General features: G+C 44.8%; 2 protein-coding genes across 2 annotated transcripts in view; one reads left to right on the top strand and one right to left on the bottom strand.

Moving 5' to 3' along the window:
* CHMP1A (charged multivesicular body protein 1A) overlaps positions 1-2,410 on the bottom strand; it is a 24,135-nt gene extending 21,725 nt beyond the window's left edge. The window contains exon 1 of the mRNA XM_069085522.1: positions 2,271-2,410. Within this exon, the coding sequence (XP_068941623.1) occupies positions 2,271-2,277 (7 nt within the window). The 5' untranslated portion in view covers positions 2,278-2,410. The remainder of the gene's footprint in view (positions 1-2,270) is intronic.
* The window catches only part of SPATA33 (spermatogenesis associated 33), a 15,987-nt gene continuing 3,617 nt past the window's right edge, over positions 2,367-14,736 (top strand). The window contains 2 exon segments of the mRNA XM_069085523.1: positions 2,367-2,622; positions 8,253-8,435. Of these exon segments, the coding sequence (XP_068941624.1) occupies positions 2,367-2,622; positions 8,253-8,435 (439 nt within the window).

Below are 14,736 nucleotides of genomic sequence, written 5' to 3'. Positions count from 1 at the left end.
ATCAAAGGAAAATGAGTAAGAAAGAAGGGTGATGCTGTTTATGGCATTAGAAAGTCCCAATTCTAGAAAGCTGGAAGAGAATGCTTTGGTAGGGTTATGATTATGAGTGCTTCATTTGTTTTTTGGCTATTCCCCTCCAAGCATATTTGGCCACTTCTGCAAAGAGATGCACAAGTAACTTGACAAGTCATTCAACAGGAAACATTAGCCATAGGGTTTTCCCTGTTTTCCAAGTAAAGAAAAAATTTTTCAAAAGGTACAAATAATTTACTGCTGCAACTCAAGTCTCCCAAACAGTGCTAGCAGAGTTGCTTCTGCTCTCTATAAAAGAATCCTTGCCCTAGGCTGGGCCCACAGGTGCCATAGGTATATAAACCAGTCTAATCAATGCCACACCCAGACTACTGCAGTGATCTCAGCAGAGGTCCACAACACTGGAGAAAATTCTGTTTGGGGAGAAAAAGATATCAGAGAAAATGACTACTGTGGAGTATTATTGAGTTTGGGAATGAAAGTGAATACTATGTACTCTTATGACCAAGCCTGAACCCCTAGAAGGGATAATGCATCTCCCTCTCTCCTTTCTTGTTGGGGTCAGGTAGGGAAAACCCAGGCCATACAGGTGCGAGACACTGCATATGCTGCTGGACTCAGGTGACATGTTGGGTGGTTTAGTTGTACTGCTTTCTTTCCTTGTGTATTTTTAATCTTTGCTAAAGGGACAGGTCTTGGGGTAGAAGGATACATAAAAAAATTAAGGTGAGTTATACACAATTACAGACACAATGGACCTGTGATGACTAACTTTAATAGACTGGCCTGTTCTCAGCAATGTAAGGCCACAAGACAACTCCAGAGGACTCAGGATGCAAAATGCTATGCACATCCAAAGAAAGAATTACAGTCTGAATGGAGATTGGAGCCAACTTCTTGCTCTGTCTTTTTTGTTCTGTTTCTTCTTTCTTGTTATTCATTCCATTGGTTCTAATTCTTCTTTACAAACTAACTAATGCTTGGTGTGAAGTTATATGTAGAACCTATACTGGATTGAATTGGGGTGGGGGGGAAGAAGGGGGAGAAAACTTGGAACTCAAAGGCTTGTGGAACTGAATGTTGGAAACTAAAAGTAAATAAATTTTTAAAAAATTAAGGTGAGTTAAAATGTTATTAATACAAATTTTAAAAGTGAACTGAGTTTGGACTAAGTTATCACGAAGCACAATGCCATGCATCAATACATGACTCTGATACAGACGACACCCAAGACTTTGTCAGGGGAGTGATAAATAAAGGGCATCTCTCCTCCCTCTGAGCATTTTGGCAAAAACCGACTTTCTGTCTTTTGAAAGTGAGGCTTCCATTGCAAAGAGTCGCCAGGGACGCTGTAAAAGGAATTGACGTCCCGTTAGGAGATGAAACAGCTAACTGCGGAAATCCTTCCAGCTCTGACCCTCTGGGATTCCTCCTCAAGCTTGCCCCTCGTGCATGACCCCAGCGGGCTGCGTTTGTGTCTCTAGGTAAGACTCCACTATCGGCTCTTTCGGGCACTGGTGGTCTACTTGGGGAAGTGGCTCAGGTACAGACCGCATACAGACGGCCTCGGAGGACCTCTGCACACAGTAGGCGCTTAGTAACGGCCTGTATCTCACTCTCCATCTCCCCAAACTCTCCACCAACAGCGATTTGCACACGTGGAGATGGCAGCGATCTCCCGTAGCCACAAGGACCCGGCACTGTTGGGAGGGAGGGGGGGATGTCGGGGCTCGGAAGGGAACTCAGAGCCGTCGAAATGCCGATGTCCCCAGGAGTCATCCCGTCCCACGGGGCCCCCGGGCCCGGCTTCTACAACAACACCCGGGGATTAGCAGCTTCCCTGGGAAGACTGCCTGGAACGGGGAAGGCACAACTCTAAGGGCAGTTCTAGTCTATAATCAATGAATCAATCATCCAGTCAACACTGATTAGGCACCAGTAAAGGACTGGACGCCCGCTAAATACCGGGAGACCCAGAGCTTGCCCTCGGGGCGCTTACAATCGGAAGGGGAGGGGGTGCCGCGTGGAGGACGGAGGCCAGGCCTCCAGAGGGAGGGGTCCCGCCACGCCCCCTACCTTCGCACCCCTGCGGCCCCTCGCCCCAGCCGCAGAGGGGTACCCAATGTGAAGGGGGGAGGGGTGGGCTCCCGCCACAGGGCCGGGTCCGAGGGGACACGGAGGCCGCTCCCCGCCCCCCGACGTCAAAGTTGCTCGGTCGCGGGCCTGGGCTATCTTACCGTCCATGGCGAACGGGCCGCGGCACCGACGCCTCAAAAGCCGCTGCGCTGGGGCAGGGGACGGGAGCTGGGCGGGGAGGGGGCCGTCAGCGTCCAATGTCGGCAACCCAGGCCGACCCTCCACGCCCAAGACGGCACTTCCGGGAATGCCCTTCCTGGTGCCGCCCCTCTCTTCTCGCGAGAAGAAAGCGCGGGATTCGCCCCGACCCCTTCCGTCTCACTCCTGCGTTCCGCCCTACTTCCCCGCCCAATTCCGCGGGGCGGGGCCAAGGGGAGGCGAGGCCCCGGGGTGGGCGGGTCCTCCGCGCTCCGGCCGCGCCCCGCCAGGTGCTGATGATGCGGAGGCTCTTTTGTGAGTCACACTGGTCCAGAGTTTGGTTGAGGTGATGGCAGGTGGGGCGGGGTGGAGGAGAGGACGGGGACCGAGACGGAGCGCGCGGTGAGGGGGCATGGACGAACACACTTATGGGAATTGGCAAAAGCAAAGGCCAGTCAGGTAAAAAGAAGGCTCTGGCGCAACTGCCACCAGGGCCCCCCTGCCCAGCTGCCTGGCCCCTGCCTAAGGGGCCGCAGCTTCTGTGCCGGACACTTGCTAAGCGCTTACTGTATACCGCGCGCCGGGCGGAGCACTGGGGCCATGCCAAGAAAGGCGAGAATACGATCCCCGGCGTTCTAAGGGAGGAGACCGCAAGCACCCGCAACACAGGCACTCTCTAGGTCCATCCAAAGTGGAGGACAAGCCCTGGTGGGGCGGGGAGGGGTGCTGCCCTGCAGAGATCTCCCCCAGGAGATGAAAGGAGAGTCGAGACTTGAAGGAGGCCGGCCCTGCGGACCGGAGCACACGGAAAACGCTTTGGGCATGGGGTGAATGGGGGGGGGGGGGGTTGTTTCTGCTTGACCCCGAACTGTCAGGAGATAAAGCCTGCTTGCTGCAATGGGGGAATTGGGAAGGAGAAAAGAAATAACTGGAAAAGGAAAAGGAATGGACTCATGTATGGAGGGATGAGGGTGGGCTACTCAGTATATGGAGAGGAGTGAGGTGAAAAGGCTGGGGAGACCTCAGCTTAAGAAGAGGTTTCAATGCCGGAGAGCATTTGTAATAAGCACTTAATAAATGCTCGTTGATTTGGTTCTGGAATTGGGAGCCACTGTGAGTTTATTGAGTGGGGAGGGTGACACTCAATTCCTGGGCTTCATGAAGATCATTTGGCTGCTGAGTGAATGGAGCATGGGTTGAACTGAGGAAAGATTGTAAGTAGGGGCTAAGTGTGCATGTGATATATTCCGGCCTGTATTAGGGTAGTGACAGCGCAAGCAGAGAGAAGGGAACATGTAAGAGATGTGTGAAGGCAGAAAATGACCAACTGGGTATTTGGGATGAGTGAGAGTGAGGAGGCAAAGGTGAGGACCAGGTTGCAAGCAAGGTGTCTGGGAGAATAGTGATACACTCAACAGTAATGGGAAAGTTAGAAAGAATGGAAGGTTTTTTAATTTTGTGGAAAAGATAGTGAGTTCTCTTGTTGACCTATTGAGTTTAAGATGCCTATTAGACATCCAGCTCTAAAGATCCAAAAGGAAGTTGGTGATTTGGGTCTGGAGCTCAGGAGAGAGGTTAGAGCTGAATATCTAGGTCTGGGAATCATCTACATTGAGATGACAAATGAACCCATAGGAGTCAAGATCACTGAGAAAGATAGCATACAGGAAGAAAAGAGGGCCAAGGATAGACCTTTGGAAGACACCAGCAGCTAATAGGCCAGACCTAGAGAAAGATCCAACAAAGGGGACTGAGGAAGAGGGGTTAGGTAGGAGGAGAAACCAGGAAGAGGGTGCTGCCTCATAATAAAGAGAACATCCAGGAGAAAAGAGTGATCTACCATGTCAAAGACTTCAAAGAACTCAAAAAGGATGAAGACTGAGAAAAGGCTAACAAATTTAGTAATTAAGGGTCATTGGTAATTAATCAATAAGCATTTCTTTAGTGCCTGCTATGTTCTACTAGGTACTATGCTAAGTGCTGGGGATACAAAGAAAGTACAGTCCTTGCCCCAAAGGAGCCCATAAATCTAATGGGGGAAAAATAAGCAAACAAATATGTACAAAGAAACTATGTACAGGATAAATAGGAAGTAATGGAGAGAAGGCATTAGAATGAAGAAGGACTTCCTGTAGAAGATGGGAGTTTGTCATTGTCCTCCACTCTTATCAAGTGACATGTTGGACAGCTTCTGACCTGAAGAGCTCTTCTTCCATGTCAAATATTTTGTCATTTTAATGCTTTCTGTGGGGTTTTCTTGGCAAAGATACTGGAGTGGTTTGCCATTTCCTTCTCCAGAAGATCACCTTTTGTCAGAACTTTCCACTATGACCTGTCCTTGCTGGGTAACCCTGCATGGTGGCACAGCTCATAGTTTCACCACAACAAGGTAATATTGTACAAGAGGCAACTATACACACACACACACACACACACACACACGTGTGTGCATGCAAAAAAATCCAAAGAGAAAGCAAAAAAACCAAAATTATAGTCTGATGAAACACTTTACAAACAACTAAGGAAAGAAGGAAAGTGAAAAGGTTTTACCCCTTTTGAGAAAGGGAAAGATATACCCAACTGAATGCAGAATTCCAGACTTTAGCAAGGAGAGATGTTTTCTTAAATGAGCAATGCAAAGGAATAGAAAAAAGCAATAGAATGGGAAAGAAGCGATCTCTTTAAGAAAATTAGAGATATTAAGGGAAAATTTCATGCAAAAATTAGCATGATAAAAGACAAAAATGGTAGGGCTTTAACAGAAGCAGACAAAATTAAGAAGAGTTGGCAAGAATACATGAAAGAATTATACAAAAAAGATCTTAACATCACCAATAGCTGCAATGGTATGGTTACTGATCTAGAGCCAGATATCCAGGAGAATGAAGTTAAATGAGCCTTAGGAAATATTGCTAACAATAAGATTAGTAGAGGTGACAGAATTCCAGATGAGCTATTTAAAATCCTAAAAGATGATGCTATTACAGTGCTTGCTGGGAGAGCCAAGCAACACAATGGGCAGATTAAGGCAGCTCATCTTGAATCCAGAGTGAGCAGAGAAGTGGAGTTACCTGGTCAACTCAGCTGTACTCCCACCTAAGAAGCTTTTTAATGAGGGTAAAAGAGGAGAGTATAAAATCTGGCTTGATGTCAAAGAAACTAAGATCAGGGCAGCCGATCCCATCATTTCTTGGCAAATAGAGAAGAAATAGAAGCAGTTTTGGATTTCATATTCTTGAGCACAAAGATCACTGCATATGGCAGCCATGAAATTAAAAGATACTTGGAGTTTGGAAGGGAAACTATGGCAAATTAAGACAGCATACTAAAAAGCAGAGACATCATCTTTCTAACATGTTTATATAGTCAAAGCTGTGGTTTTTCTGGTAGGAATGTATGACTGTGAGAGTTGGAATATAAAGAAAGCTGAGCACTGCAGAATTGACTCTTTCGAATTATGGTGGTAGAGAAGACTTTTGAAAGTCTCTTAGACAGCAAAGAGATTGAATCAGTCAATACTTAAAGAAATTAATTCAGACTATTCATTGGAAGGTCAAACACTCAAGCTTAAATACTTTGGCCACATTATGAGAAGACAACATTCATTGGAAAAGACCCTGATGTTGGGAAAGATTGAAGGCAAAAGGAAAAGGAAATGACAAAGGATGGGCTGGATAGATAGAGTAATGGAAACAACTTGAGCAGACTTTAAGAAATAGTAAAGGATAGAATGGCCTTGTGTGACATGATCCACGGGTCCCAAAGACTTGGACATGACTAAACAACTGAACAAAGACAACAAAATAATATGCCTCTTGCCCTCCCCATATTGTCTTGATTTTATTTATCTGTGGAAACTTTGTATGCCTCCCAGAGAAAGTGAATTGTTTGTTGAATTGCCCCACTGAGGAGTGGGAATCAGGAGCAAATCTCTCCCCCAAACTTTCTGTACTAAGAAGAGTGTGGCAAAGTGATTTGAAGGCTAGCCTTGCTGTCTGGAGGTCCTGAGTCCAAGGCCCCTGACTCATTCTCTATGGCCATAATCAATTCACTTAACCTTTCACAATCCAGGCCACTCTGGAAGACTCTAAGTTGGAGAAAAGTTAGTCATCTGCATCAGGAGAGGAAATTCTCACAACTGGGAGTTTTTCAAATCCGTGAACTCACCAGGACATAACATAACATTTTTAATAATAACATTCATGTTACCTTTTTTAGTCTTACAAAGTTCATGTACAATTGATGTTTATAAAATATGGGATGTGTTGAAAGATAACAAAAGTGTTGGCATCAAAGGAGAAAAGGAAATCACCTGCCACACACAGTGAATGAAATGGAAAATGAGTCCCTAAGACCCAGCTCTCAGTCCATGTGATAGTAATGGCATTTAAAGATTCCCCCTGTATTGGCTTGGTTTTCAAATTGATTGTGTTAAAACCCAGAGCTTGTTAATCCCACCTGTGGGATGGACTTGTTGATGTGAAAAGAAAGTCCTGAACTGGGAGGAGCTGGTGACGTAGATTTGGAGAGACAAGAGAGAGGCAGAAGAACCTTTTTGGAAGCAGCACCCACGTGGAGGCAGAGAGAGAGACTAAGAGAATTGCTGGTGGCCGCTTTGAATTGCCCTGGACTTTTGAGACCTGCCCCCTGAGCTGCCAAGGACTGAGGAGACATGGCTGTTTTGCTGGTACTTTGTCTGTCTGTTTTGATGTTCTTTTGCCAGATTTGTCCACTGGTGAAAGACAGTCCTGTTGTTGAAGAAGTCCTAGAACCTGGCTTTTGGTTAAGAAGCCCTGAGACTGTCCTGCAGACAGAGAGTGAATACTGCCCACTGGTGAAGGACAGTGCTGTTGTTGCAGGGGTCTGGAGACTGTCCTGCAGACAGAGTGAATACTGTCCACTGGTGAAGGACAGTGCTATTGTTGCAGGGGTCTGGAAACCTTTCTGTTGGTTCAGAAGCCCTGAAGAAGGATTTTCTTGTTGTATGTTTACAGAAATCCTAGGAGAGGGTTTTGCTAATGTTTTCAGGGGTTCTAGGACTGTTCTACAGACAGAGGATGAATTAATGGAGGGACTGGCAATGTATCTTGTGGCCTTGCTAAGCCTTGTCTCCCCAGGAACTAAGATTGCTGAGAACTTGCCTTGTGTCAAGATCAAGAAAAGACCTCCATTTGAGTATTAAGTGCTGTGCTTAAACTTGATGTAACTCTGGGGTAGATTCAATTGTGATCCAGGGGTGGGGAACTTTTGACCTTTTTGTGTCCTATGGTTTGAGCAAATGAATGTACTTTACTTATATTTGGAAACTAATCTCTATTTGAGAAGAGGGGCTTTATGGTGGACTAAATGAAGGTATAGCCTAGGGGTGGAGAAGTATTTAGAACGGGGACTTTGTAATTGATTGAATGATTGGAAGGTCCTGGGGTGGTAGTCCTTGGGAGATTCAATTTGAAAACCAAGCCAATACAGGGGGAATCTTTAAATGCCATTACTATCACAGTCCATTAAATAAAATCATGCTCTCTCCTGCAGAAAGCAATATCCAGAATTGGAAGGTCCTCCCTACAATATACATGATAGGTGGTCATACAGCCTTTGCTTAAAGACTTCCAGCGAGAGGCCAACCTTCCAAGGGAGCCCAGATCATTTCATGGAGTTCTTAGTTGTTGGGAAGGTTTTCCTTACATCAAGCCTCTCTCTGAGGCCACTCTGACTTCCACCCATTACTGTCATTGCTGCTAATGGCAAACCTGACAACTTTTTCCATATGCTATTTCCATACAAATAGCCATGTGTTTCTGGAAAAAAAAATAACCATTTCCTCCACAGCTGCCTTGATTGGCAACTCCATGGTGGATCTCACTGGGGAACAGAAGAGGCAAATTATTGATTATCTTCATCCAATTATTTATTTATCTTGCTTGTACTTATTTGTTTGTTTCCAGATGTGTCCAGATCTTCAATTCAGAAATCCAAAAGTAAGAGTCAGAGCAGACATGCAGACACACAGTCAACAAGCAGCCGTCCTAGCACGATTTCCAATGTTTCCAGCACTTATGGAACAAAGAAAACATCTATGAAATCTCAACGAAATATTCATGAAACTGGTAGGAAACATCTGTAAAGGGGTCTGTTCATATCAGGAAGGATATGGCTAGGGTGGAAGGCATACCTTTTAGATTTCATTTCAGAAATATTGATAAAGCTACTAAGATGAAAGGCTTTGGGAAATCTAAAAACACATATGACCCTGACCCAATTTGCAAAGACTATACAATCTGAATATTGTATGGGGTAGGAGGAGAAAACATTTATGCAGATGATCATAATACAAGGTGAGTGTGATAAAGAATGTAAAGAAGATCTCCGGAAAGTGTGCTAAAAGTATTTTGAGGAGACATATCTAGTTTGCTTTTCTTTTGTCTTTCTGGAGGGGAGAAGGCAGGGCAACTGGGGTTGTGACTTGCCCAAGGTCACATAGCTAGTAGGTGTTAAGTGTCTGAGGCCAGTTGAACTCAGGTCCTTCTAACAACAGGGCCAGTGCTCTATTCCCTGCACCACCTAGGTGCCCCTCTAGGTTGCTTTTTACTGGAAAGCTCTGGGAAGGTTTCACAGAAGAGGTAGATTACTAGAATTGAGCCTTGAAGGGAGGAGGTAGGGGAACAGAAATTTATAAAGTATCAGTGATGTACTAGGCACTGTGACAAGTTAGTGTTTTTACAAATATTAGCTCATTTCATTCTCCTAACAGCCCCTGGAAGGTGGGTGCTATTATCAGTATTCTCTTTTATGGATGAGAAAATGGAAGCTGACTGAGTTAAAGTGACTTTCCCATAGTCACACAGGTAGTGTCTAAGGCAGAATTTGAACACAGATCTTCTCAACTCCAGACCCAACACATTAGCTACTGTGCCAACTTGCTGCCCCTAAAGGAAGGGACTTCAGTAGGTGGAAATGAGACAGAAAAGTATTCTGTGCTCAAATGTGGCTTTGAACAAAGACACACAGGGTCACAAGAGGCCATGATGAGAACAGATAAAAGGTTGGAAAAGCATTAGAGGTTAGAAGGCCTTGACTGCTAGGGGAAGCAATTTATCTTGAAGTCACTGAACAGTGGGGAGTCACTGGAGGCTTTCTGAGTAGAAGAGTGATGTGATCAGAGGGTGCCTAGGAAGATGATTTGGCCAAGGGCTGAAGAAGCAACCTGGAGGCAGAAAGGATGACTGAGGTCCTGAACCAGGGTGGTTCCCAAGGGGAGAGAAAGAAAGGACAGAGATAGCAGAGATTTTACACAGATAGAAATGGTCATTGGACCCTGGGGAAACCCAGTCTGCCATTAACAAATTTCCTTTCATCTTAGACCTTTCCTCTCACCCTCCTTCCATCTTCTTGCACTCCCCAAATTGGCTCCCAGTAGAAAACACCACATTCATGGGCCTCATCTCTGAGACTGGGGGAGCCTTTCCTTGGACCCTGTCCCATTACCTGGGCCAAGGGGAGGAGGAGGAGGAGGAGGAGGAGGCTTCTTCTTTGCTCCTTGTTTCCATTCCTAATTCTTGCCTTTGCTTTTTTTTTTTTTTTTTTTTTGGAAACTGGGTCTCCCCATCTTGCCCAGGCTAGAAGTGCAGCAGCTACTACTCATTGGCATAGAAGCTTTGACCCTCTGTATTTCCAGCATGGGCTGACCTGCCCCTCCCTCAGGAGCCTGGTCCATTCCCCTGGCCCCAAACACACACACATAAGCTCAGCACATTGCTTCCAGACCAGTAGAGGTGCCCAGTCAGCTTTGCCCCCATTTGCAGCTCAGAACTCCTGAGCTCAGGCACTTCACCAACCTCAGCCTCAGGAACAGAGGCATATGCTGCCTCAGTGATGAATAGCCCCTCTTCCTTTGAAGTTCACTTCTCCCATCTATACTAGCCTATCTAGACCCTTGTGGCATTAATCTAATGTCCCCCCCAGGTCATTCTTACTCCTTTCTCAAGGTGTTAGGTATCTAGTTCACAGTCTCTCTATCCCAGCCACTGTCTGTGTTCTTTGTGGACAGACACCAATGTCTCCTGGCCTTCCAGTTCACTAATATCCTGAATGTACCTTTTCTCCATCTCAGCCAACACTCTGAAATTTCTCTCTCATCATCATCTCTTTCTTATCTTTCCATCTCTCCCTCTGCCTCCCTCCTCCTAAATCTGTTCTTCATCCTCACTGGGACCTCAAGTCCCTAAGGCTTTCCCTGTTCCATCATTCCCTTCTCTGAATTCCCAGTTTTCACCTCATCCTGCTTTCTGCCCCATCTAGGGAACCAGTGCAACTAGACCCTCTCCACTGCCCCAGAATCCCTTGCCTATCATGCCTGCCCAGACCCCAAGCCTGCCTTGTCCTCCCCATCCAGCTTCTCCATTCCTGTTCTGAAGGAAGTCACTCCCACTACCATAAACTTATTCCATGAGAATTTGTCTTTCATGAGATTGACTGTGCCCTCACTATTGCTTGGTAGGAATCCTGTTCTTCCCCAATAGACTCAAACAATCCCCACACTGTCTGTTCCAGATCTTTGAGCTCCTCATACCTCTCTCTCTATGAGCTCCCTTTTCTCTCCCACTCCAAACCTCTCAAACCACCTACAAAATCCCCCTTCTTTTCTCATCTGTTCCAGTCTCTGAGGGGGAGGCCAGCACCTTCCCTTGTGCTTTCTGTCTCATCCCCTGTTGTGTCCTCGAGGAAGCATCCTCTCACTCTTCTTCAGCCTCAATATCTCCTTATCGATTGGCTCTTTCCCTACCAACATTCCTCCATCCTTTAGCAAGACTCCCTTGGTCCTACTACCAGCCTCTCAAGGTCTCATCCTGCATCTCCTTTTCACAGTCATATTCCTAGAAACTCACTTGAGTGCGATATAAATCACTTCCTCCCCTCACTCCTCCTTTGAAATTGCTTCTCCCAGGTCACCAGTCATCTCTTAAATACTAGATCCAGTGGTATTTCCTCAGTCTTCGTTCTCCTTGACTTCATTACAGCTTTTGACACTGTTAACCTCCTCCTGGATATGCTCCTCTCTTGCTTTCCAGGACACTGCTCCCTCCTGATTTTCCTCCTGCTTCTCTGATCCCTCCTTCGCCATCTTCTTCCATGTCCTACCTTCTGACTGTGGGGATCCCTCAAAGCTTTGTGTTGACTCCTTTTCTCTTCTCTGTCTTTACCCTCTTTCTTGTCAATCTTGTCAACTCCGTTGGGTTCCATGATGCCCTGTAGCAGCAAGCACCCCAGCGTACCCAGGGTGGCTGCTAGCAATACAGGTTCTTGGATCTGCTTTGATAAAGGAAAGCAACTCAAAATGGGTTAACAAGCTTACTTTAATCAGTCAGACATATATCGTTTACCTTGTTCAGGGGAAAAGGTCAACACCTCCAAAGTACACAGGCAGAATTATCAAGACAGAAACAGATCTAGTAGACAGATTTCAAACTGTCCAACCATTACATCCATACCAAATCAACATCTGGGTTTTTCAAAGGGGGGGGGGGGGCCCGGACAACAGCTTCCCAGAATACAGATCAAATCACAGAACACTTCTCAAAGCGAGCCCCCAAAACAAAGCCTCACATCAGGGCTTATATAGCTTTCTCCTGGCTCAGAGAATGTAACAACCTTTTGGACCCACTGGCCAATCAAAAAGTATCTACTGAAAAACAAGCCTCCCACCCCAGGCTCCACGTGTACTTTAGCCTAGGGGCAGGGAAGATCTTTAAAATTTACATTCTCATTACATGCCCTCAGCACAGAAGACGCCAAATCTATATATCCAGCCCAAACTGCCCTTTGGAATAATGTGATCTCATTCTCACCATGTCAAAACAGAAGCCATTTTCTTCCTTCCTACATCGAACTCTCTACTAAATGTTCCTGTTTCTGTGGAGAGCATCCCTATCTGTGCAGTCATCCTGGTTCTGAACCTCAGAATTGCACTTGACAAATGGTGATTACATTCTTTTTGTAGATGAAGGGAAGGAGCCCGTATAGAGGGAGATGTTGAAGATGCAAATGAAAAAATGAACGATGAATAAAGCAAAGTCATGGAGAGGAGGGAAGGGAAAGGGAGGGGATTTGAAGTTCAAGTGTAAGCCTGTTATCTTAGGCAAGGAAGAGGGCCAACTCTTGAGAGATGGGAGAGAAGGATAAGAGAATGGTTGAAGACGCTGAGAGATTTGAAAGACTGGAGGAGGGAGTGAAGGGGATTGACATGGGATGCCTTCAGTCTTTTCAATAAATTAGAAAGCAAGTTCAGAACAAGCGGGGCTGGCTCGGATCTCGAAAGGGTTGGGGAGCATCGATGGATGAAAAAGGGAGATAGGAGAGAGTTGGTACTTGAGAAGATATATTGATAGATATTGTATGGAAACTACTAGGTGGGGACCCTGCGGCCTTGAGGCCACATGTGGCCTTCTGGATCCTTAAGTGCACCTTTTTGACTAAATGGATTCCTTCAAAAGGTCACACTTAAGGATCTAGAAGACCACATGTGGCCCCAAGGCCACAGGGTCCCTACCCCTGCCCTAATCAATAAAAAATGAAGAAAAAGATTGCCATGGAATAATAGGGTCAGGCTGAGATTAGTTAGCCACAAATTCAAAATGGATCTAATCAATACATTTTTATGATTTCATGATTCCAGCAGTGTTTAGTTTCTTTGGAGGTAAGTGGGAAGATGATTTTAGGAGTTACTCAGAACTGAGGGTTAGGAATCTGAAACGAGAATTTCCAAAATTTAATGAAGGGTGAGAGAATATCCCAGGAAGCGAGAAGAGTGAGGCCAGAACAGGATCAAGAAGTTGGGAAAACAGGGACAAATCGAGGGATGACAGATTCTGATGAGGGGCACAGGAGGAATAAGGGAGTGATTGGGTGTGGGAGGGCAGGAGACTGTGCAAAGAGGAGACTCTTAGAAGAATAAGAGGCCCCAAAAGGTTCTTGAGTGATTCTAGAATATCAAGGAGAGGAACAGAGGTGAAGTAAGAAACATGACAATTTCCTTCTGGTTTCAGTTTTAATGGCCATCTTCACTGAAATCATGGGAGATCAGAAATGCCCCTTTCAGGAGCCTAATTAACAAAATGCATAACCACAAGACGACTTTTACTGAAATCAGAAATTTGCTCTGTGAACTTGGTATTAAGCCTGTGGTGTAAACTGGAGAATACATAGCATCTTTTTCTTTTTTTCCTTCTCTGTGCTTGTTGCCCTGTAACTAGGCTAATCTATGTCTTATATGTTGTCTTTCTTGAGAAAAATTGTATGGAGAAGAATATATGCTCATATGTTTCTGGTAAAATTGCAAGGTGGTGGGATTATTTTGGAGAACAATCTAGCAGTACATTACAAGAATTATAAATATAATCACATTCTCTGAATGAATAATTCTATTATTGAGAATATAGCCTGAAAATATTATCAAAAGGAAAAATTAGCTCAAACATTTATAACATAGTGATTGCTGTAAATATTTAAACAGAGAGTTATTATAAGTATGAAAAACTGAAAGAATCTAAAGCATTTAATGACCACACAGTGCCTATTGTGCAGTAACAATGTAATTAATGTAAGCTGTGGAATAGCATAATGCAATTCAAAATGATAAATATAGGAAATACAGAGAAATAGGAGAAAATATATGAGATAATTCAAAGTAAAGAATGTAGAACCAATCAGTATACTCTCCCTGCAGCTTTAGAGTTGGAAAATATGTACACACATATAAGGAGGGACAAAACAAATCCAGAGAGTGGAAGGGGACCCAAATGGAAGGGACAATATAATAGAAGGCAAAGAACATTGCTGGGCTAGGTGCAGAATGAGAGGGCCTTCTTATGCATGGGCAATGTAGAGATTTGTTTTCCTTGATTGTATAAATTTATTACAATGGGGGGAGGTGGGGAAAGGGTTCATTGGGAGTGAGAGACATACATAAGAGCATCAATAAAACATTTTTTAAATAAACAGAAGAAAACAAAAAAATACAGGAGGCACAAATAGGACAATCATATTAGTATTTTGTCAAATCTAATAAAAATGTACCTATGTATTTCTTTTGGAAAAGCAATAGTAACAGAAATTCACAATTTCTTACACAATCCACTTTTTTGTTCTTCTTTGTATACTGAAATGTTTGTGTTTGTGGATAATTATTAAGTTTCCCCCCCCAAAAAAAAGTTTCTTTTTTTAATTGTACCACCTCTGGGGGTCAGAGGAGCTGAGTTTCAATCCCACCTTCTGCTACTTAATACTTGCTGACCTCACCTTAGGCAAGTCACTGAGCCTTCTTGGGTCTCAGATTCCTCATCTGTAACATGAGGGCATTGGGTTCCATGGCTCCTGAGGTCCCTTTTGGCTCTGGGTCTGTGATCCCAAGAGGAATTCACCAATTGTTACAGA

The sequence above is a fragment of the Petaurus breviceps genome, unplaced genomic scaffold (genome assembly GCF_028583685.1).
Source record: "Petaurus breviceps papuanus isolate PSGF00001 unplaced genomic scaffold, PetGlider_PUasm1.0 176, whole genome shotgun sequence".
NCBI classification, from domain to species: domain Eukaryota; kingdom Metazoa; phylum Chordata; class Mammalia; order Diprotodontia; family Petauridae; genus Petaurus; species Petaurus breviceps.
Note: the sequence above shows the minus strand (reverse complement) of the source record. Positions and strands in the feature narration are given on the sequence as shown.